Source organism: Clinocottus analis, unplaced genomic scaffold (genome assembly GCF_023055335.1).
Source record: "Clinocottus analis isolate CAN_PGR_092001 unplaced genomic scaffold, fCliAna1.0.p SCAF_1, whole genome shotgun sequence".
In the NCBI taxonomy this organism is placed as follows: Eukaryota; Metazoa; Chordata; class Actinopteri; order Perciformes; family Cottidae; genus Clinocottus; species Clinocottus analis.
In genome coordinates, this window is record NW_027175820.1 from 6,235,001 (window position 1) to 6,259,172 (window position 24,172).

Below are 24,172 nucleotides of genomic sequence, written 5' to 3' on the forward strand. Positions count from 1 at the left end.
AAAAATGCCAGGATGTAAAGTATGTGATTCAAATATTTTTTTTAAGTCCAAGTTTTGGATGGCATGAAATAATGTCATGCACAATGTCATACTGTACTTCTCAGCAGTTTGTGGGTTATTGTCTCCTTTTCAACAGACCAAACAAGCAACAATTTGATTATTATTCATTATTAATCAGGATGGATCAGTAAACATCGGCGGGTTGTAACACTCTGGTCGTTCTGGGTGAGAACATCCAGACGAGCAACACAGGAAGTGGAGCGGTTGAAACGTACCGTGTTCGGTGACAGAAGTCGGGGGCGTCTTCAGCATGTGCTGCGCAAGGTCTATAAAAACCTGGTAGAGCTCGCCACGACCCAGCAGGTAGAAGTCCTTAATGATCTGGAGGTAGACATGAATTTCAATACTGTTTTTTTCTAAACTCATTTATGATCCAGAACCAAAGTGAGCGTTCAATACTAACCTTGAGCTGCTCGAGCAGATCTGACTCCTCCACCATCAATGTCCAGAGATGCTGAAAGTCAGTGGGATAGAGACGGTTCATTTAGGTCACCTTGGATGGTTGTTCAATATGTGGAACTTTAAAAAAGAACAGCAGCTAATTGGTATTTGTAAAAAAAAGTGGTAATATGCTCATGATCTATCTCCCAATGGATAGAAACTTTATTCATCCCCAAGGGGAAATTTGTTTGTCACAGTAGCAAGACACAAAAAAACAGGAATGAAAGATGCTCAATATATACAACAAAACTCTGTGTGTAATGAATGAATATAATGTACAAGTTTGACTTTTTGAATGGAATTAGTGAAATAAATCAACTTTTGGATGATATTCTAATTATATGACCAGCACCACACACAAACACACACACACACACACACACACACACACACACACACACACACACACAACTAGAAAGTGCATTTCCTGCAGAAAATGCGTTGGAATGCAAAAAGCTGAAAAGCTAAAAAATTTGGAAAAAATAGCTGAATATAGCTGAACATAGTGGAATAGAGCTTAAATTAGATGAATATAGGTAAATACATTTGACAATGAAAGAATAGCTGCATACAGCTGTAGACAGACTTGCTCTCACATTCAGTGGGATTTCCACACATCTGAATCTGTTGGATTCCTATTGACCGCAGTTTACGACAGAAGACAAGATTTCGCACGTTTTGAGCAATAAATTATGCCTAAAGAGTATACAGTACGGAGTGAAGGGCAAATTTAAAATATTTTTTTCATAAGATCCTGAAGTATGACATCACCCGCTTCGAGCTGCCCAATACACATCAATGATGAAGGCAGAAAAAGTATGGAAAAACCATGAAATAAAAACGCAGACAGTTAAAAAACTATAAAAGATATCACAAAGCTGATACGTTGTGATACGCTCCTTTTTGCGGCGCTCCGCTTCACTCAACTGTTTTGTTCAATACTCAAACATCTCCGCGACTTATTGAGCGGCGTAATAATCGCACGACACAACGAATCGATAATGAAATTCGTTGCCAACTTTTTTAATAATCGATTTTTATCGATTTGTTGTTGCAACCCTAATTTGAAAAATTTAACTTTAATCTGTAGCTGAAAATATGAAGGAGTAGATATGGTCCAAAATACGTACCAGGCATGAAAACGGGTCAGGGGTGAAAAAGGTGAGAAGGATATTACGGGGGATATTACAAACATTTGATGCTACATATAAAACAGAGTGCAATAACGAGGGAGCGTGGATATTGAATTGGGAGTACAGTATTGAATATTTACAGTTGATTCTACAGGGAATAAAAAGCAAAAAAATAAAAGAATACAAATAAGGATATGTAAAATGCACGTGATACATGAACGTGTGAAAGTGACAAATGTAAGAGAGCTTTACAATTCTAGATGGAAACACGACTCCGCTGCTCAGAAGACGCTCCAACTGACTCCTGCTCAGCCGAAAGTACAACTGAAAGCCAAACTGAAACGCCCAGTTTTTGTCAAGGAGTTTTTTAAGCGACTGCGCTTTAAAAAGTCTCGTCCTGTGTGATCGGCCCCTCAGTCCTCTCACCTCAGAATCTACCTCCTCATTAACGGAAGCGTTAGCTAATAACTTTCCACAGGAGCGTTAGCTAGCTGGCTAACGTCGCGTTCTCTCCTGCTGTGTTCAATGACTCAATTCATCAAGCTGTAGCTAACGTTAGCTAAGTCGATGTCAACAGAGCTTCTGGGTAACTTAACGTAGAGATACCATCAAATATTATATTACCATGCACTCGCGCTCCCTTCTGGCAGGCACATCTGTTCGCAGTTCACTGAATATCACCCCCCCTTCTCAAAAAAGAAAACTCATCGAATGTACAGGATTCACGTAGGTTACCTATTTTGGCTTCAAAATGGCGAATTTCGCCGAAAGGTGAGGAATTTTCATGCCTGACGTACAGAAGAAATAGTTGAAGAAGTTGAATAAAGATTTGAAGAACAATAGTTAGAATGTTTGAAACATTCCAACTAATAATAATAAATCAATGTTGATTCTTTTCAAGTAATTCCCTTATTCTTTACAGAGAGAGAAAAAAAAGAAAAGAAAAAAAAGCCGTTAAAAATATGGATAAAAAGTAATAATATTAGTAAAACGCTCCTGATAGCCGGCGCTAAATGCAGGAGTACATGAGCTCACCTCTGCCACTGTGCTTCTGATTCGATCAATCAAGTTCTCAAAGTCCACGAGGCTGAAGAGAGGCTGCTGCTTGAGTCGGTGAAGTTCGGCAGCAAACAAGTCCTCCTGGTGCTTCAGGATGGAGCCTGAGACAAACAACAACAACAACAACAACAACAATCAGACTCAAGTCACAATGAGCTGGTTCCAGGTTTCCCTTCGCAGGAACGATATGCCACCGGCTCTGGACGGGCTGTGGTTGTGGTTTTCAAACATCTGGACGGACTCTCCGACGAAGAGGATCTTCTCTGCCACTCGGATGGGGATGTAAGAGGGAAGCATCTCCGTCCGCAGGGAGAACTGCTGCAGAGACGGAGCCAGCATGTTCTCCTCCTCGATCAGCCTCTGCGCCAAAGCACAGACATGATCACAAATACGCACGGATCTCTTTGGGCTGCGTGTCTGACGCTTTGTTTATTCTTTCAATTTGGTGTGACTCAGAAATATGAACAAAGACTGGCAGAGTGACCGGCAAAATGCCATTAAACCGAGAATTATCTGTAAACTCATATCTCATATTTATGGACCGCTGTATTGTCTTTATACAAACTCTGTCTAAGATAAAGTCAAGTATGAAAAGTTAAATATCCTCTAAACTATTTGACTTGGCCGCAAAATACTTATTCAAATATTGATTTTTTTTAAGACCTCCTGTTTCTAAAACGCATCTACCAACTAACTGTCCCTCTTTTTTGGATCCCCAGACGTGTGAATAGGGTTTGTAGCAGTGAACTATATGTAATCTTTTCCCTGGAGATTCATAAACATTCAGCTGGACGGCGGTACTCACCAGGTCCTGCAGCTCTCGGAGCTGTTTCCCACTCAGGCCTCCAAGCCCCAGGTCCTCCTCCTCCTCTTCCTGGTTGGCAGCAGCTCCTCCGGCACTGGGGCCCTGCTTCACGAAGAACTCCTCGCTCTGGTCCAGCAGCAGCCCATGCAGCATCCAGGCGGCCAGCTGCTTGTACATCACGCCGTGACACACGGCGAGAATCCTGCACAACGGGTAAAAAAACAACAACACGACAAAGAGAAAAACAAGTTTTGGATCTCAGTGCGACATGATGGGAGATGACAAAACCTTAGGATATAAGTTCACTCTAACATCACACACACAAGACTTACTTCTCTAAGGCCATGCGGACAGGAGGAAGCCCCCCACAGCTGTGCTTGTACACCGTCTCCAGGATCTGACAACCATGAATCTGAAGCAGCGACACAAGAACAGACGATGTCCAGGGCCCTATTCCTCAGACGTGGTTTAGTGACGCACAATTATCTTGTGGACTGACATCTGATTAGAATGAACAAGACCATTTGAGGGTGGATCTACCTTTGTGGAACCGATAAATCCTATCAATAGTCATCCCCGTTAGGTTAAGCTGGATAATAGGACATTGGATCGACTTTGTTGAACCAGGTAGGAGGAACAGGGCCCAGGTGTTGCTCAAGAGCAGTCAACTCACTTCCCCCAAAGGCCTCCCACAGCTTCCACGTCACATTTCAGTTTCTATTGTTATGCGCTATTGTTGTGTTGTGCAAATTGTTGAGCAGGATTTTTTTTTATTTTGGCAATACAAAATGTGTTTTAACTTAATTATTTTGCCAATTCTTTTGTTCTGTTAAGGCATCTCATGTTTTTAAAGTCTGTCATAGTTATAATAGAGGGGGTTTGCTCATTTTGTCCTTTATTTGAGGGGCTTTCTGGAGAAATCCTCTTCTGTTGGCAGCACTGTACACTGCCCTGAACCCTCATTTTCTGGTGAAACACTCCTTACCTTCTGTGATTTGATTGACTCCACCACCACCATCACAGACGGAAACAGCAACTGGAACTTAAAGAAAGAGACAAACACGTGTTGAGCTGTCGAACGACGTTCCACTGAGAGTGTTTTTAGGATATTTTTAATGAAAACAAATCTAAGAATCATCTCTTAAGAAGTTTGATTCAAGCTTTACCTGATCAAGCTTATAATTCACATGAGATATCGTCAGGTGTGGATCTCCAAGGAACTGAAACACATGCGCACACACACCAGTTAGATGAGCATCCCTCACAGACTCCACCATTTATTCACATTGTGCATGCTGTTGTTCCACCTCTTGTTCGAGGTCTAGCAGGGCCTGTCGGTACGGCTGCAGGATGGAGTCCAGCCCTGTGCAGAATGCCCGCAGGTAGATTCCATGAAGCCCCGTCTGGTTGGACTGGTTTGTGTGGTGTTCCTGAAGAGAAACCATTAATATCAGAGGCGATAGACGAGACGAGGGTTCTCCGCAACTAACTTCATATCGTCCTTAAACATGCAGCCGGTGATAACCGCCCAATCCCATGAAAAAAAAACAACTGTATTTAGCCGTCTTCTTCAGTTCAGAAGCGCAATATAATACAGCACATCATTGTATTGATTGAAGTATAATGTTTGTAATATTATGTCAACACTGATAAATTATTTTAATCCACCTTTAACATGGCTGTATTACTACTTGTGATTGGATTTTGTACTCTCATGTTATTTTACTGTATTGTTTGTTGTTTTATCACAAATTTTGTATGTTCTTAACTATAGAAAGTATTGTTATTTTTTTTATTTCTCCAGGATGCTGTTCAGCTAACTCAGGTACGTTTACATTTGTTTGAATGTTGTTTAATGTACATTGTGTACATCCCAAACATAACTATAGATGCAGCCAAATATACATTTAAAAAAGTCATACATATACATATGTACATATTTGGTTGTATGACGGAATAGTTAGTGTTCATACATAGATGCGTCTCTAAATTGTCAAATTAAGAATATAAACAATGACAAGCTAAATATAAAAAAAAATGTGGTTGTACGGCATCAAGGGACTTTCCTCACCTGTTGATGCACATGGCCCGTGTGTTGTTCTATGAACTCTGTGAAGCGAATGTAATCGGAGCCCAGTTTAGAAAGCCGGTTGAGGACACTGGTCTCACTCGGGTGAAGGAAGGGCAGGTCCTGGGACACCTAGTCTCGGAACAAAGAGGTTCATGTCTCAAAAAGAAACGCTGCGCGTCTCGTTAAAGGAGCTTTTCCTTTTCTGATACGAGAAGTCCAAACACAGAGGATGTTGTACGCTCTTTAAATAAGGCGTGCATGTGAATCAGCTGGTCAGTCTACATTTCTGTCAATCAACATTCAATTAAATTTATTTTGTCCAAAATCATAAATTTGCAACAAAGGGCTTTACAATCTTTACACATAATATAATCTTATTGTAAGTCGCTTTGGATAAAAGCGTAAGCTAAATGAAATGTAATGTATGGTTCAGGTATATAAGGGTTAGAGTTTATAGTCTCATTTAGACTACTGATTTAAAAAATGCTACCGTTTTGATTATTTGCTATTTGTTTTATCATGTTGGTTTATTTGGATGTCAAGGATGACTTAATTGTGTTGAAAACACAAATAAAAAGTTTTAAAAATAGATGGACAGAAGTACAACATGTCATGTGACCAGAATGATCATAACAGAGTTACAGAACATTTAATGCCTATGACAGACATTATTCATATAATCAGATTAGTAGGATGATGATAAAGTTAAAACTACCAATAATAACAGCAGCATTGGATGTAGTAGGAGTAGGTTCGGTGATCTGGAAGCTCCAAGTTGCATAAATAAGTAACATAATATGTAACTTTATCCAGCCCAAGGGTTATGCAGCAGTTGCAGTAAAAAGTAAAATATAGCGTTAGACGATATAGATTGTCAGACAGATGAAAAACCCACAATACCAAAGCTATAGTACAGGGTTGGGGGAGTACATGTGTTAAGGTAGACATAGTTTCGACACTTTTGGAACTCTATAAATTATATTATGTAACGATTTATAGGCAAACTTCATTTAAGAAAGCATCTAACATTGATTCAGGCCAAATAATGTCATAGTTTGTATAACGTTACATCTCTCGTTGCTGTGAATAAGAAAATTAGCCATACATACAGCAATATCAATATTCCAAGAAGATACTTACGCAACTTATGCTCGCACTAATGTATGACTATACGCACAGCAAAGACAATAATATAACTTAACGTTAGATGTGTTAAGTCTTTCAAAAGAAAATAAATACCATGTGACATCACATTGCAGCGCTGGACGTCGCCGCGTTTCAAGTGTTACCTGCAAACCCGTTCGCTTGTTCCAGGTGAAGATGGTTCCCGGGTACCCGCTCAGCGCCAGCAGCAGCTCGTGAATCATGTTAATGTTCAGCTTTTAGTTGATTATCGTTGAAAACGCAGCTGTGGGGGGTCGCATTTGCCCACCAAAACAAACCGCCGCTTTACCCGCACTGTCGCATCTTGACTACGTCACGACACAAAGCATCGAGGGGCGGGGACGTATCTTTTTTCTGTTCATTATGGAGAGACGCAAGGGGTGCATCCCAAGTCTGTCTGGGTGCATCCTAGTCTCTAAATTGCATCCCCGTTTCCCTCACTTCCGTCCTTTCCTTGCGTCTTAGTCCCGCCCACCAGGGACGCACGGAGAGGCGCAAGGAAACCAAGCTAGGAAAGAAGACGTGAGGAAACATGTTTTAACAAACATGAGACGTGCTTTCCTCTGAAGCTTCACGTGAAGAGACGTCAGTTTCTGATGGTTGGTTTCTAAAGACTGCAGCTGATCAGCTGTCAGTCGGAGGAGTTGTTTTCCTGTCAGGACCGTTTTTAGCAAACATTTCAATAAAAATGCACTTAAAATATTGATACAAATTGTAGCATGTTTTCAGTTGATTTAATGGTTTTAAACTACAACTTACATAAATAAGACATAGTTATCATCAGTGTCAGAGTGGAGATGCTTTCTCTGTAGTCTGTTACCTGTTAAACAAACTGCATTGAGTATGTATATACTGTGTTGTGTTCAGGGTCTTGCTTATACGCAGGATCGATTACCAGCGGAACGTGTCTTATTTATTAATTATTTACGTCGGTATGTTTTGAAATTCTAATTGTGACATTATAAAATAACCATTCATGTTGTAAAACGTGTTTCCTCTGTCAAGCTCTCTTTTTACATACATAATAAAAGTTATTGAGGGAAACAACAGATCAAATCTTTGAAGAACATAGTTTGTGGTCCTTTTTTTTGTTCAGACCTACAACGAATGAACACATATTTTAACCAAATGGTGAATAAGAAAACACTAAAATATATAACTTGAGTTTATTCTGTGATCGTCTTCACTGGTATAAAACTCCAGTGATCAGTTCGCTCAGCTGCAGGAACAGTGAGGGGGCGTGTCCAGCATTAAAACACTTCCTGGAAGTCTGCACTCTGGGCTCCTCGATCATGGCTCCTCCGATTTCCCTCCTTGATCCTTGCTCCTCCGAGCTAAATAAGAGCTTTGGGACGGCCTTCACTATGGCGGCGCAGAACCACTTCCGGTTTAGTCGAGGAGCGAGGAGCGAGGAGCGAGGAGCGAGGAGACGGCAATTTAGAGACTTGGGATGCACCCTATATAGCCTAAACCTGAATGCTCTGCGATAAAAAAAGTATTTCCTGTATTTTAAATACAAAATACATGTATTGTATTTTTTTTTTTACATTTTCTGGCACCAGTATTTTGTATTTTATTTTGATGCATTCATTTGAGGGGTATTTCGTATTTTGTATTAAAATACATTTTTACGTATTTTTGCCCATCTCTGTGCCCGGTAGGCCCGTTCGTTAATCCATCCCTGCCCATAACGCCTTTAGATTGACCTCGGCAAAGTATGATAACAAAGGAATTTCACGTTTGTTCAGACAGACATTCAGATTCCCCAATCTTATAGCTATCAGGAGACATGCCAAGTTTGTGTGTAAGATTAAACAGAGACAGTTCAATGAGAAATCAGAATATAACAGTGAAACAGTAACTGATTAAGTGTAACTAAGTTTTTCTTCCAACATTGTCACCCTGATGTTATGCTACTTTTACTTAAAGTGTGAAATACCATACTAACGCGCTATTTTTCAGAATTGTGCCTGCAAAAGTCCACTTTTTGAGTTTTTTCAATGGAGAAATACCTAACAAATACATTTTTTAAAGTAGCAAGCTTTTCACTTAATTAAATGTCTCTTAATTTAAGTTACTATATTTTGGATTGAGACAATGGCCCACGGATGAAAGTAGTGCAATATTTATATATTTGCAGTATTACAAACAGGGTGTTTTTCCTGCATGGTGTACACATGCACATAATTCTGAAGAAATAGCCTGTTAGTCTGTATTTATTTCCATCAAATGGAAAACTATTTCTCAAGTAGAATAGAAATCCTAAAAATAAAATTTAAAAAAGATTACCGGCGTTGACATTCAGTCTTCAGACTGATGGATTAACAAATAATCAAGGGGACCGATTGTAGAATTTAAAATGTGACTAAATTAAAAAGTCAAACTAAATCAGTTTCCACATTATTTTTATAATTTTCTTTAAAAGGTCAAATTAAGGTCAAAGTCTCTATCGGTGGCTTTTGATCGAGTCCCAAAATCCTGAAATGAAAGCCGAGCCCCTCTTAAACGCGTGTGCAGTTGCCATATCACAGATCCATCAGTGTTCAGACCGTCTGGTGAAGTGGAAAGAAGCTGGATGCAGTTATGCGAGGGGGGCCTGATGACCTGAGGTGATGAGGCCGGAGGAACCCCGCCGACATCAACAAGAGCTTGATTTCAACTGTGGAGGGACGGGGGACGAGGGGTGAATGTCGGAGGGTTTTATGATTATGTATTTATCGGGGGGGTTATTCAAAAGATGACTCTTAATGAGTCATCCAGCTCTGTTGTTGTCCAAACTCGCCAATTACCGCTAACGAGAGGTGACGCACGTCTAATTATGAATCTAAATACATTCTCAGAAGCTCCCCTTGATGACATAAGATTATCAAGGCAGCGATGGAAAGTATTATTGGCTGCAAGAAAGAAATATAATCTGCTGGTGGAAACCAAATAAAACTTTACTTGGTTAAATTATCTTGTTTATTTAAAAATATATTTAGAAACAGAACCACTGGTGTAAACGTACAGTTACATACAGGAACAGTGTGGGCAACCCTGTTCACTTTCAACCCAAACTGGGAAAAAAGAAAAAAAAGAATAAAACAAAAACAAAAAACACAGCAGCATTTACCATCAAACATGTCACTGTGCAAGTTGCATCAAACTGGATCAAACTGAGTGATTCTCTGGATTGTGACACTCGGATACATCAACGTTCTTTCTTTTTTATTTAAATCAGTGATGTCAAATTATGAAAGAAAATAAAAGCAGAAGCATGTAGTACTTCTGTGTACAGTGTAATGGTACTGTAGTTGGCATCCTTAAACCTCCTGTAATAAAATTAAAACTCCAAACCAGTCAGTCAATTCTTTGAAGAAATACTTTGATTGAAGAAACGCAGTTGTTTTTTTGACAGTAGAAAAATGTTTGATTTAAGTTGAAAAATATTAGGTCCAAAATAAACAACAAACAACGTCTGGACTCTTTCCCCATGTACAGCTATGTTTCTGTTCTTAACTGATATGAACACTAAAGACAAGTAAATTATAAAAAATATTCATTTTTTTCTGTATCCTGTTGCCATAATCTGGACCCTGGCAAAGTGACAGGTCATCAAAACAGTAAAAAGATGAGTTATTGGTTCCTCCAATCAGAAAGCAACAGTAGGTCAGGTGGTTTGGACCAAAAGGGGGAAAGTATATACAGACTACTCCTAATATGATGGCCAAAAGTATTCTATGCGATACATTCACTGGCAACACATGAATCCTTTGTTTGCTTTAAACTCTTTTCACTTTTGTTGTTTGAGCTTTTTTTCTTCCCAGTTTATGGCCGTTTGACTTAATGATGGCACCTGCTTCAACTCCACACACTGTCAATAAAACTGAAAGCGGTTGTAAATGTAGTCAAAACGGTATTTTGGTTAGTTCTGGCTGCACTGTGACACCAAAGTGTTGTAAGGAAAACGCACAACGGCCCGGTTCCTCGGACACGGCCGCGAGTTTCTTCAGTAGCTCCACGAAGCAGACCTGTCCACTCTACAAAGACCCGCCTCCCGGCTGCTCGGCCTCAAAGGGGTAGCTGATCGCAGGGGGGAAGCCCTGACTCCGAGGCTGCTCATCCAACAACATCAAATCCTCCACATCCTTCCCTTTGAATCTCCGTCTGCAGATCTTTACCGCCACTTTCCGCCCCTGAAAGACTTTCAGGGCCTCTTTGGAAGCCATGGCCCGGGCAGCGGACTCGTCCCGCCCGTACCCCGTCCCCATGTACACAGTCTGACAGCGAATCTCACACACGTGGCCTTCCTTCTGCGTGCGACCAGCGGGAAGGCCGGCGATGTCTTTCAGCGGCACAAACACGCTGGTCAGAGTCTCTTTACACGACTCCACACAGCTGCGCAGTATTTCAAAATGGTCAAGGTTCGGACCGAAGCCCCCCGCAGACACCAATTTCCAGGCCACAGCCTTGTAGAGGCGGTTGAAGAAGGGCTGGTGCTCCGCTGGAGCCTGGGGACGAGGTCCCGATTTCTGACTCATGGGCCATGAGCCGAGCTCATTAGATCCACATTTGGCTCTTTTCCCAGCACCGTCGGCCTCTGCAGATAATGACACACAACAGGCAGGAGACAGCGATGATGCACAGAAGATCATTTCTTAATGAGGGTACAGAGCCCAGACTCAGGTGTGGGTGTTAAAAGAATAAGAAGAAAAAAAACCTGTTTGGAGGTAATTACACTGAAACCCTGCTGTGAAAAGAAAATAGCAAAGAAAGCCGTTGCTGGTCCGTAAAAAGCAGCAAAGTTTGTGGCGATGCACCAAGTTCTTCCCCCTGTAGAACTCCTTCATAGCTGGACAGCAGTCATGTGACTCAAGGCTGTCCAAGGCCACCAGAGCCTTTCATCCTCTGAGGTCATGTATGTTTAAATGAGCACAAACCAGCGTATGCCCTTGACGCAGATCATTACATTTCATAAGGCTGAACATCGAAAATAAATTACAACTGACGTGGTTCAATAACAAAACGCAGCAATTTATAGTCAGAAATGTTATTACCATTTATGTGTGGTATGTTGTAAGAAGAATCCATTCATTGTGTGCCTAAAAAACCTTCATCATTCAAGGCTTATTGTCCTTTTTGAGACTGTGACTTACAATGTTGAAAAGGTGGTTCAAACATTTTGTCCATCTACTAATACATGGCGAAAAACTAAAATATTAGAAATACATTTTAAACCAAAACAACACCTTTATCTTGTTTTGTCATCTGTTTGTTGTTTACCATATGAATTCATTATTGCACTATATTTATTATACTATGTTTAATGTTATGCAACTTTAACCAAAGTCAAATTTATTGTGTGTAACGTTTCTGATTCCAATACCTAGACTTGCAGAAGAAAAATATTAGAAATACATTTTAGGACGATGTAATCCGAGACGACGTTGCTATCAGCCACAATGTTGGCTGCAGAGGCATTTTTCTCCCCATTCATCTGTCGCTCCATGAATTCAAATCGAGATAAAATTATAAAATATAGTAGTGAGTGTCAAATGTGTCTCTCGTGTCGTTGTCCACCTGAATAGTGCTTGGTTCATTTAAAAGAATCCTATCCACACCCTAGGCAAACTGGGAGAGCAATGACAGTCGTCTAACTTTATTCTGATTAAACATGTGTTTTACCAGTTGTGGCGCTCCGCTTTCCTCTGGCCAGGATTCCATCTTTAGTGGTTTTATGAACCGGGACATCGATGACCACTATCCCATCACCCATCTCCCTGACCTTGTCCATGACGACCTGTGTATAGCTTGAAGGTGGACAAGAACATAGACAGTTGACTCAACATTCACGCAACTTCTATTTACTTCCTTTTTTTTTTATCTGGAGTGTTTTTTTATCCTCCTCCTCCTAATCCGCCGGTGTGCCTCACCTGCAGCCGAGGAACACGTGATTGGCCCAGACCATTGACAGGGAGAGCAGTTTGTCCAGGCTGCTGCTAGGGACCCCGGGCTCCAATGCGGGGAAAGCCTCCATGTTCCTGAGGATGAACTCCCTCCGAGCCACCCACTGCTTCTTGCTCTCACAGCGGGTCCTCAGGGTGTCGACCCATCGTTCCAGCTGCGGGTTCTGGCCGAGGTACTCCGAAACAACGTCCTCTTCGCACGTCTCGCACGCCATCCCTGCAAAAACAAAAACACATAACGACGTCACAGGACGGAAAACAAGCATTTAACGGGAATATTTCCCAGCGTGCAATTGACATACTGACTTTAGCAACTAACGTCAAGTTAAACGTTAACCCCTGATAGCGCTGCTAAAAGCCACATGTATGACTACAACGCGCTCGAGATTAGTCATAAGGTGCCGACAGTAGCTTTAACAGCCCAAGAGAAGCAGTTTTAATGGTTTTACTAGTAACTACGACATACCAAGCTCTCTCCGTTGCGAGGTGTTGCTAGCTAGCTACATGGCCGAACGATGACGCGGGACTGTGACGGGGCTACGTTTTTTTTTTTCTTCGGGAGAGAAACTACATTTCCCAGAAGTGCTTGTTCATTTACTTTTGTGGACATACAAATAAAATAACACTGGATTATTTTGTATCGTTTCGTAAAAAGAAGTTGAACAAAAGTAGACACCTTCACATTGGGCTCGTTCGTTAGAGCTGCGCCTCGCCTGGAATCCAGACGAGAGCAGGCGGCCGCTGCGGAAGGCGTTGACAAAAAACTGCGATCAAGTCAGACAGCTTTCAGCTGCCTTCAAAGTATTAACAGGAAGTTACGAAATAAAATACTTCCTGTTAGTTCCGATTTGTAGTCTACTTGTAGTTTACAGATCACGTTTAAATTAAGTAATATGTGATTATAAATATATATATATCCATGAAGAAATGTGTGTATCGGCATCCTTTGTTGTTTTTATGTTTGCCTGTGAAATACATTAGTGATTAGTGATATGTGTTATACAAATACGATTTTGTATTATAAACCACACAAAATATGTTTTTGGATTAAACCCGAGACTAATAGTAAACAATCCAGCATTAAGTATTACAACTCCACATAAAATAAGAAACTAATAGCCAATGGGTGCATCCCAAGTCTCTAAATTGCCGTTTCCTCGCTCCTCGCTCCTCAACTAAACCGGAAGTGGTTTTGCGCCGCCCTATTGAAGGCCGTCCCAAAGTTCTTATTCGGCTCGGAGGAGCCGAATAGAACCGAGGAGGGAAATCGGAGGAGTCATGGGCTGCATCTCAAGTCTCTAAATGGCATCCCCGTTTCCCTCACTTGTGTCCCTTCCTTGCGTCTTAGTCCCGCCCACCAGGGATGCACAGAGAGGCGCAAGGAAACCAAGCAAGGAAACATGTTTTAACAGACATGAGACGTCCTTTCCTCTGAAGCCTCAGGTGAAGCCATGTCGGTTTCTGATCACTGCAGCTGACTGACAGCTGATCACAGCTGGATCAGCTGTCAGTCTTCAGTGTTGTTTTCTGGTGCGGACCTTATTTAACGAACATTTCAATAAAAATGCACTCAAAATATTGATCCAAATTGTTGCATGTTTTCAGTTGATTTAATGGTTTCAAACTACAACTTATATAAATAAGACACAACCTACCTGTTAAACAAACTGCAATGAGTGTTTATACACTGTGTTGTGTTCAGGGTGCTGCTTATACGCAGGATCGATTACCAGCAGAACACGTCTTATTTATTATTTACGTCAGATTGTTTTGAAATTCTAATTCTGACATTATAAAATAATCATACACGTTGTAAAAGTCTTTTCTCTCTCAAACCTTCTGATTTTAATTACATACATAATAAAAGTTGAGGGAAACAACAGCTCAGATCTTTGAAGAAAATAGTTTGTAATCCTTTTGTTATTCAGACCTACAATGAATGAACACATATTTTAACGAGATGGTGAAAAAGAAAACACTAAAATATATAATGTTTATTTTGTGATTGACTTCCATGAAACTCCAGCGATCAGTCCGCTCAGCTGCAGCGTCCAATCAAATAACAGAGGGGTGAGGGGTCGTGTCCAGCGTTAAAACACTTCCTGGAAGCCTGCGCTCGTGGCTCCTCAATCATGGCTCCACCGATTTCCCTCCTCGCTCCTCCGAGCCGAATAAGAGCTTTGGGACGGCCTTCAATATGGCGACGCAAAATCACTTCCAGTTCAGTCGAGGATCGAGGAGACGGCGATTTAGAGACTTGGACGCACCCAAGGACTATTTGACCGCAGCCTTGGGATGGACCCTCTCTTGTTTCAGACTCCTCCCTCTCCGTGTGCCAGCCCCATGCGTGATTGCAAGCCCCGCGTTCATTGTTTCCACCTGTGTCTCGTTCCCCTGTGTATTTGGTCTGTGGGTGCGTCCCAAGTCTCTAAATTGCAGTCTCCTCGCTCCTCGACTGAACTGGAAGTGGTTTTTACAGACAGAATGGCCGTGTCTACTACCGAACACTTTACAAAGTACACTGCAATACAGTGCACTCCAATAGAGTGCACTAACATCCATAGTGCACTCTGTCGCTGATAAGCGCTGTATCAAATGGAACACTTACGTTAACCAATTGAAGGAAGTGACGGACGCAAATCTGTTCGTGGAACCCGCAAAATTAAGCCGGAAGTGACATCCGCAAATCTGCTCGCGATACCCGCGAAACTAAAACTGACAAAATCAACGCACTTCTTGCCCTATTTTGTCTCTTGTGTCCCCCTTGCTCTAAACCATGTGGAAACTGTGACGCCTCCACAATGGCGGCAGGAGGATATAAATAAATTAATGAAAAGCTGGCGGAAAGGGCTCCTCCTCTTCCGCTCCGTAGCCAAGATGGCGCCCGTTTACTGCGAGTAGTGTCCATCGTTTTACACTGCATTTTTTCACCGTTTGCAGTGGGCCATCCGGGTGCTTTCAGTGCACTGAATTCTGCTGGTTTTGTCAGCATGGCGCCCTAAACACTGAAAGTCAGTGCTCGAAGTGCGCAAGTGTTTGGTAGTAGACACGGCCAATGCAATAAAACGCAGCCTGCAGTTAAAACGCAGCCTGCAATTGTCAAAATAATACAGCAGCCTTTTGAAAAGGTAAAGTATATAAAATTAAAATAATACAGTTTAAGTTCGATTTCTGTGAATTATCCTCTTCGCTTTACTTTTCTGCGAATGCCAAGTAAGTCAGTGCAAGAATAAAATGCAGCAGCATCCTCTTCTCTTTTGACACGCACAATACAACGCAGCCATCCTCGGACCTGAGCAACAAAACACAATAATATCCCTATGTGTCATTCCAAATTTATACTGACAAAAATCAGAAATCACTTTATAAAAACAGGAGTGGTTTGTCCCTCACAGGGACCCTTACTACTGAACCTGTGCAGAGAAAAAAAAACATGTATAAACTAGATATGGTTTATGTTAACTTGCTGTTGCTCCAGAGTGCCTGTTTTATTGTCCTGATAACATTACTTAATTTTAAGCCTGCAATACACTAGTTTTTACTTAATTATTGAATTTGCCGCATAATGCGATTAATCGAAGAAAAATCATGCGATTAATCAGTTAATTTTTTTCAACTTTGCCCAGCCCTAATTTTAATGAATGAATCCTTCATGTAGTTACCATCTGTGAACGGGTTTCCACGCTTTATTATCCCCCGGGTTGCAACACAACTAGCAGCAGTAGTGGAGTTGGGAAATGTAATCCACTTCTATCTTCGAAATGCCATCCAAATCTATCTTCACGCTTCTCTAATTTCTCCAGAAATAATCCATTCACACTTTTTCTCTCACTCCTAACTGGGTATTCAGCTGCAAATGTAGCATGCCTTCCATGGAAATGTCTTTCCACATTACTCTTTTTGTTATTTGACAACTTTTCATTACAAAGCAAACATGCAGGCAATCCTTCCGCATTGGCAATGAAAGCAAATGATTCGGTCCAAGAACTGTTGAATCCTCTGTTCTCCTCAGCTACCTTTTTTCTTTTTCCCTTCGGGATCTATGGCCCATTACACATCCGCTGGTTTGTTTGCAACAGCCACCTGCCTGGCACCACGCCGAGCTGAAAGAAACGTGTGTATCACAGGCTATGACGAAAAACTTTGACAGAAATGTGGAAATTTTATATTTTTCTACACATTTTTACAGCATTACACAACGTTAAGAATGTTTGTCCTCCTACCCCCCGTCTCGCCGCACCTTCAAAACCACAAGAAACACAATTAACTCCAGGCTCTGCTTTTACAAGCAAAAGGAAAAGCCAAAAAATGACAAACAAAAGACAAATATAAAACAAAAGAGAAACAGATGGCACTGATGGATGCTGTACTACAGGAATTTAAGAGACCAGAAGACCAAAGCATTTGTTTTTTCAATACGTTGTCCCTGACTCGCTGAAGTTCTGAAGGGGATTCACGATTGGGCCGGACATCAAGCTCAGTCCAGCACAAAAGAGGACATCAACAGGTAGGCGGGGGATCCGGCCAAACGTGAGGTAGAAGTGGGAATAACCTGTCGTCTCATGTTCTGTGCAGTTGTACATGAACATCAAAGTCTGTAAGCGTAGTAGCCAGTCAGCCTTCTCTTCAGGGGGCAGTGCTCGAATCATGCCACCCAGGTTCCGATTGAAACGTTCCACACTCCCATTCCCGTGGTAAGGGGTTGTGTGCAATTTCTTGACAGCACAGACCCAAAGAAGCTCACTTATCAGCAGACTCTCAAAGTTAGCAACTTGTACACTCTGTATACTTTCTGGGAATCTAAAGACACAGAACTACCGATCCCATAGAATCCTAGCCAGCTGCTCAGGTGTCTGGTCTTTACATGAAAACGCCTGAGCCATCTTCGTGAAATGGTCAGTTATGACCAAACCATCGACAGATCTGTTTTTAGAGTTCTCAGCCGACCAAAAGTCAATGCAGACCAACTCCAGTGGCCGGGTTGTTGTTATGCTATCCAGGGGGCCCGTACTTCAGGCTCGACTGTCTTGCTTACGATGCATCACTGACAATGACGAACATAGTCTCTTACATCTCTGTCGAGGTTTGGCCAGAAAAACCTTTGTCTCACCAAGCTGAGACTCCTGGACTAAGCTTGATGTCCGGCCCAATCGTGAATCCCTTGCAGAACCTCAGTGAGCCAGGGACAACGTATTGAAAAAACTTTGCTTTGGTCTTCTGGTCTCTTGAAATCCTGTAGTACAGCATCCATCAGTCAACCTATCCCAGTGCTTCATGTACCTTGTGACCAGGACAGACTCATTAAATGTTTCCCTTCTAGAAGGCCTCCGATGTCTCTCAACATAAGACAGAACATGAGAAAGGGTTCTATCTCCCAACTGCTTATCACAGAGGTCTTTCACGGTGGAGGCAGGTAAGGCGTCTTGTCTTGGCGGAACCAATTGAGGTAAGTGCTGCAACACCTCAACAGCACGGGTGCTCAGACCAGCGTCTCACTCAATGTGTGACTGTAGCACAATGGACACCTCCTCCTTTGCAACAGACTGAGTGTGCATGCACAGTGGACTGCATGCAGACCTGGCGTTGTTACTTAAAGGGGAGGGCTCCCTATCATGACCGCATGACCAAAAGGCATTTTGGACAGAGAAACTCAGGAGACCTGCATAGGATTCAGCGAGCAGCATGTGACCAACACTTGCATAGACAAATGGCACATGGCTCAGGGCATCAATTACAACTTTCTGTGGGCCCAGAACATACTTGATATCAAAGTCGTAACTCGCCAACTTGGCAACCCAGCGCTGCTCATGACAATTAAGCTTTGGCAGGATTTGAGTCAACGGGTTGTTATCTGTACAGAATTTGTGGCCTTTCAGCCAGTGACTGAACTTGTCGCACACTGACCATTTCAAGGCCAGAAACTCCAACCAATGAGCTGGGTAGCTCTTTTGGGACCGGGATAACAACTAGTCTGGCAAAAGCAATGGGCCTGGCTTGTGCTTCACCTTGTAAATCTGAAACAGAACCACACCTATGCCATCCAAGGACACATCAGTTGACAGCATAAAGTGATGGTTGAAATCCGGGTGAGCCAAGACACAAAACACTGGACTAGTGAAGCTTTCAGACCCTAAAAAGCCTGTCCTGCTCCGGCGTCCAGTCAGCTGCATACAGCTTCCTTCTGAACAGTTTGTTTTTGTGTTGTTTACCTCTTCTCTCTGCACCTTTTACAGGTCAAACAGCGGCTTGGTCATTGCAGATTAACCGGGCATGAAGTGTTGATAGTAATTTACCTTCCCTAAGAAGGATCGTATGCGCTTTGGGGACAGAGTCACACAGAGTCACACAGGCATGAGATCAGTGCTCGTCATGTTGGTGATGCTATCAACCTTGCTGGGATCTGTTGAAACACCATTTTCATCAACAATGTAGCCAAGAAACCTTACAGACCTCCTGAGAATGAAGCATTTCTGGGGGATAACTTCAGCCACTTAAACACCGTCTCCAGGCGCAGCAAGGCAGTCTCCTCATCAGGTGCAATGGGAAAAGATGTCCTCATACTGCATCACAAGGTCAGCCATCCTCTTCTTCCAGTTCACAGACACTTCACACGACTCAATGTTAACAGTACTAAGCCCAATAGAGCCAAGCATTTCTTTGGAAGAGCCAGTGTCAGCAGTAGGAGACACAACTGATTGGGTGCAGGCAGCCAGGGAAACCTCCGTATGTTCAGCAACATCCATGTCCTCAAGCGCTGCCCATGTATAAACATCAGCCAACTTTGCACCTCAAGAGCACAGATCTGTCAAATGTATGATAAGTTTCAGCGTAACCTGCCTGTCGCCACAAAGTGTAGTTACAATCTTAGCAACCGGAAAACCTCTGGGAGCCGAGCGGGATGAAGTCGGCTCTGTCATGACGGTGCTATTTGGAGAAATAGCAGTGTTCTTGGGAAGTTTTCCCCGGATGAGATATTCACGGCCAGGCTCAAGGCAGGTGGCTGAGTTACATCTGACTGTACCGACCTTGTCAGGAACATCACTACCTCTGGTCTCTACCGTATTCTCTTTAGAATTAATTTTTTTAAACACCCGGCGAGTTTTTAAAAAAAATGCCCGGTGCGTTTTTGTCAAGGCGTTTTTTAATCTTTGGTTGGGCAGCAGAAGATTTTCTGATTTCAAATTGGGCCGCGGAATTCTTGAGTTTGGGAACCGCTGTATTAATCTATTTGAATTGCTGTCAGTCAAATAGCACTTTACTAGTGAAAATAAAGAATCAACACTAGTAAGAGTTTTAACAAATACATTAAAAAAAATGGTCCTGCAGTCAGAAGTTCCAAACACATATTTACATGATCCCACCTGAAGCAGGGTGGAAATATATTAAATTAAGTTTGTCATCAAGCATTTCTGTCTTCCAATTTTAAGTTTGTCTCTGATCTTGTTGATTACTTTGTTTTTTTACAGAGCCCACACACTACAAAAGAAACGTACAAAATAACCTGTGGAAGTAAACCCTTAACCTGTGGAAGTGTTTTGTATTGTGAAATGTGACATGCCCATACAAGGAAGCCAAGAAATCTTTAATGGTAGCCTGTTCAACACCATTTATTATGGGTTACCAATGTGGATTATTTATCAAATCCGTCTTCTCACCACAAATGTAGGTAGAACATTATTGGATATTTACCATGTTTTGCAGGGACGCCACTGAAGTACCTATAATACAACACATTGTTCAGGTGATTGTTGGCAATGTATGCATGTATGCATGACAATGATGCATGAAACTGACTTTGTCTTCTGCCCTTCGAATAATCTTTGAAAAAAGAAAGGACCCTGTAGTCGATCTTTCTTCACATTCATGACACGTTTCTCCTAAGTAGATTAAACATTGGGACACTTTGTTATCAATGTAAGTGAAATTGCTAATCCCATTGCTTGTTTAAAATAAATGTGTTCTGTTTTGATGTCATTGTATACAGGTCATTGCAATATTACTGTTACATTTAAATGCGGAATTACTCTGAAACAGTAACAACTAGAAAGGTGCACTCAGTAGGGTGAAGATAAAACATCAATAGATTTTCAAAACATACCTATACGTTTCCTATTACGCTGTTTGACAAGTACACCTGAAGGAAAAATGTTGTGTAGAGTAAGTGCCCAAACATGTATCCTTCATTTAATTAATGTAATGCCATCATTACAAAAAATAATTATATCAGTGGACTTGAACAACTTCCAAAGTGCTAAATCCAAGTAGAGAAAGTTGTCTTTGCAAACTTGTACACAAACAGGCACGTGGGACATAAGGCAACATTTCAAGACATTTCAAAAATCTTGCAGATGCAGACATTATGTCCGACTGCATTCATGATACCCGTGAACAAAATGTATATGAATCATAACAAACCGAGTTCAGCTCCTACTACAGAAGTCTTCTTCTTCTTCTTCTGCTTCTTCTTCCCTGTCTTTTACCACGCCTACGTCTTTGCTGTGACTTTCTGCATATCAGAGACAGAAGAAGACATTGACTTTGCCTACTTTTTGAATAGAATTATAGTCTAAAATATGTTGCTCTTGAAATCATTGTGTCAGGGCTAAAATCAGGAAATAATACCGTAAACTTTAAAATGTCGACTTGGGTGACAAATAAACCTGCTTTTACACTGTCAGTAAGCAACAATTCAATTTGACTAGTCTGCCTTAAATGTTCTGGCTTCACCAAGTTGGAAAACCGTACAGTGTCATATCAGAAGGTAGCAGTAACATTTTCCAAATATAAAAACTGCAGTTGCTAAATTCATGCATGTAATTAAAACACTAAGACAATCTGTTTCAAACACCTGTGTCCTGAGTTTTTTTCTTCCTCTTTGTACCTCCTCTGTCTTTTACCACTTCCACTCTGTCGTTGCCGTGTCTTTCTGCATAACAATAAGACAAAAGAGGAAATTTAACTTGACCAGTTCTACTTTAATAGGATTAAATGTTTTTTTTCTTCCCTTTTTACCTTCTCTGTCTTCCACCACTTCCACTCCATCGTTGCTGTGTCTTTCTGCATAACGTCAGATTTTTGAATAGGATTATAATCTAAAATATGTTGCTTATGAATCATTGTTGCATCAGGGCCAATAGGAAGTACCTTTCTCTCCTGGTCCCTCTTTATTGGTTGTGGTGTCTTCAACCAAATCAGCCACTAGCACAAGAACAAGATCTAGCACCTCATAATCAGTTTCTGTGAAGAGAAATGCAAAAATTATAGGGACTGGCTTTATTACAAACTAATATCGTACCAAAATTTCTGATTCTAGCCAGTGGTTAAAGTGACCAAAAAAGTGATTTTTTTTTAGCTCAGTTGGTTGTGTAGTCTGACAGCAGTCAGTCTGACAGGAGCTGTGCAGTGCTGCCGGAGTCCTGCATGGTGTGGGAGGTGTTGTTCATTAGAGATGAGCGCTTAGTCATCATTGTCCTGTCTCCCACCACCTCCACAGTATCCAGAGGACACCCCAATACGCTACTGGCCTTCCTTACCAGCTAGTCCAGTCTCCTCCTGTCAGCCACCGGGATGCTCCTGGTCCAGAAGACCACTCCTTAGAATATGGCTGATGCCACCACAGATTCAAAGGAGGACTTCAGGAGCTACCTGCACTCCAAAAGACCACAGTCTCCACAGCAGAAAGAGTCTGGTTCAGTTCCCTGTACTCACTTTCATCATCGGTTGGGGCTGATGCCGACGATTGCAGAGTCTCTGAGAACATTTGCAGGTAGCAGAGTTGTGTTTAAATTCTGAGGGAGATGTATATAGAGAAGAGGAATGGAGTCAGAACGGTTCCTTGTGGGGCCTCTGTGCTGCAGGACACCTGATCTGACCCGATCTGACGTACCCGCATACTGTGGACGGTTGGTGATGTAGTCCAGGATCCATGCAGTGAGGTGGTCCACTCCGGTCTGCTCCAGCTTGTCCCTCAGAAGCAAAGGCTGGATGGTGTTGAAAGCACTGGAGAAGTTGTAAAACATGACTCTCACAGAGCTTCAGCCTTTTCCAGGTGAGAGAGGCATCTCTGTAGCAGGAAGATGACAGCGTCATCCACCCCCAGTGGGTTGCTGGTCAAGGAGTGCTGTGTGTGAGGAGTGTGGCGGGGAGCAGTGTGTGCACTTTGTTATGGATTGAATGAATCTCAAAGGGAGGTTTCGAGCTGGAAACTGGAGCATGGGCCACAGGCCAGCATAACTGCACATAGACACTATTGTCTAAGAACTGATTGGGGGACTTGGTCAATAACAAATGATGAGAACTATTTAATATGAGGAGGAAGGTGGGACCTTTGCTTGCTCATGAAATCATGTATATTACCAAATGGTTTGGGGCTTACAAGTTAGTTGGCATTGACGGCTGAGTAGCTTGCTGTCCGGAAATTCCGGCGCCAACCCAATTTTGTTTGTAAACCTGTTGGTGTTATGAATAAAGTTGACGTGGATTAAAGAAAGCCTTCATCCAATCTCTGGTCTTAGTCTGTGCTTTGTGGAATCCCAAGGTGCCATCTGATCGAGTGTTTTGTAGGATCTCAAGTCAGATTCGAACCACAGGACTTGTAGCAGTAAGAGCGTTTGGGACATTTTTTTTCTCACTTTTTCTTTCCACTCCTTTTCTTCAGCTGCAAACTTGTTTCTCTCCTTTTAAAGTTTGTCCTTGTGTGGCTATTGCGCCTTACATGTAGGACATTTTTTGTACGCAACATAAATATGTTGCTTCCATGACACACTTTTAAATTGCGTGTTGCCTTCTTGTTTGCAAAAGGATGAAGTAAACAGTTAGTTCTTGATAGACCTTTAAAATATTAATCTGTCAGAGTACATCAGGAAACATGGAGACGGTCAAGCAGATATGTTGTATAGTTTAGCCTATAATATTGTCAATATAGTTGGATAGTGGTTAATGGATGTTCATAAGAAATAGCATACGGACTCGCTGCCCTGGTTCAGCCCTCTCAGCTCCCGAGCCTTCTCCCGGTCGGTCGTTACCAAGTTCAGAATCAGAAACGTTTTATTGCCACGTAAGTTGGTACAAACGAGGAATTTGTCCTGGCAGAAGGTGCAATATTGAAAGTCTTCTGCAGCGCCGTCTCACATTCTGCGAGGGATCTGCAAACTGGCGAATCCCGGGCTTACTCTGTTGAGGCTCATGCTTTGGCTTTTCCGGTAAGGTGGGATATCATGAATGCAATCTTGGATCGGTCAGTGGGAAAAGCATGGGGGTTTAGTTCGTAGTGTATGGAGCAGTCTATAAGGAATGTTTTGCCCTAATTCTCCAGAGAACCACGCTAGTGGGGCTAACGGACACGCTGCTCCAACAACCGGCACAGTTGGGGCGAACATCACAGGTGGAAGGTCCACTACTCCCGGAGAATCGGGTGGTGGGGCCATCCGCACTAGGTGATCGTGCAGACCCTGGGATTGTGCCGAGAGAAGCCCCATCTGGGTTGCCATGGCGG

General features: G+C 42.1%; 2 protein-coding genes across 4 annotated transcripts in view; both read right to left on the minus strand.

Annotated features, from left to right (window-relative positions):
• Nucleotides 1-7,040, minus strand: part of tubgcp4 (tubulin gamma complex component 4) — a 15,515-nt gene extending 8,475 nt beyond the window's left edge. The window contains exons 1-11 of the mRNA XM_068578140.1: nt 6,859-7,040; nt 5,570-5,698; nt 4,806-4,928; nt 4,665-4,718; nt 4,484-4,540; nt 3,831-3,910; nt 3,499-3,700; nt 2,888-3,053; nt 2,670-2,794; nt 464-514; nt 276-381 (exon numbers count right to left, since the gene is read on the minus strand). Coding sequence (XP_068434241.1) covers nt 276-381; nt 464-514; nt 2,670-2,794; nt 2,888-3,053; nt 3,499-3,700; nt 3,831-3,910; nt 4,484-4,540; nt 4,665-4,718; nt 4,806-4,928; nt 5,570-5,698; nt 6,859-6,936 — 1,171 coding nt within the window. The 5' untranslated portion in view covers nt 6,937-7,040. The remainder of the gene's footprint in view (nt 1-275; nt 382-463; nt 515-2,669; nt 2,795-2,887; nt 3,054-3,498; nt 3,701-3,830; nt 3,911-4,483; nt 4,541-4,664; nt 4,719-4,805; nt 4,929-5,569; nt 5,699-6,858) is intronic.
• Nucleotides 7,041-9,680: 2,640 nt separating this feature from the next.
• On the minus strand, nt 9,681-13,473 carry cdkn2aip (CDKN2A interacting protein). Of its 3 annotated transcripts, none has more exons than XM_068578169.1 (4): nt 13,355-13,473; nt 12,646-12,895; nt 12,398-12,522; nt 9,681-11,312 (listed from the first exon to the last, which is right to left on the minus strand). In XM_068578169.1, the coding sequence occupies exons 2-4, from the start codon at nt 12,891-12,893 to the stop codon at nt 10,753-10,755; spliced, it is 933 nt and encodes a 310-aa protein (XP_068434270.1). In that variant the 5' UTR covers nt 12,894-12,895; nt 13,355-13,473; the 3' UTR covers nt 9,681-10,752. The 3 variants fall into 3 exon arrangements, with proteins under 3 accessions (XP_068434270.1, XP_068434253.1, XP_068434262.1); XM_068578152.1 differs by lacking the exon at nt 13,355-13,473 and adding an exon at nt 13,145-13,199; XM_068578161.1 differs by lacking the exon at nt 13,355-13,473 and adding an exon at nt 12,985-13,124.
• Between the last annotated feature and the right edge of the window lie 10,699 nt (nt 13,474-24,172).

Excerpts from the sequence above, each read along its gene's own strand:
- cdkn2aip (XM_068578169.1), bottom strand. The coding sequence starts at position 12,893 with ATGGCGTGCGAGACGTGCGAAGAGGACGTTGTTTCGGAGTACCTCGGC. Across the intron at positions 12,523-12,645 it reads CACGTGTTCCTCGGCTGCAG|CTATACACAGGTCGTCATGG; the intron begins GTGAGGCACACC and ends TCCACCTTCAAG. Across the intron at positions 11,313-12,397 it reads AAAGCGGAGCGCCACAACTG|AGGCCGACGGTGCTGGGAAA; the intron begins GTAAAACACATG and ends CATTATCTGCAG.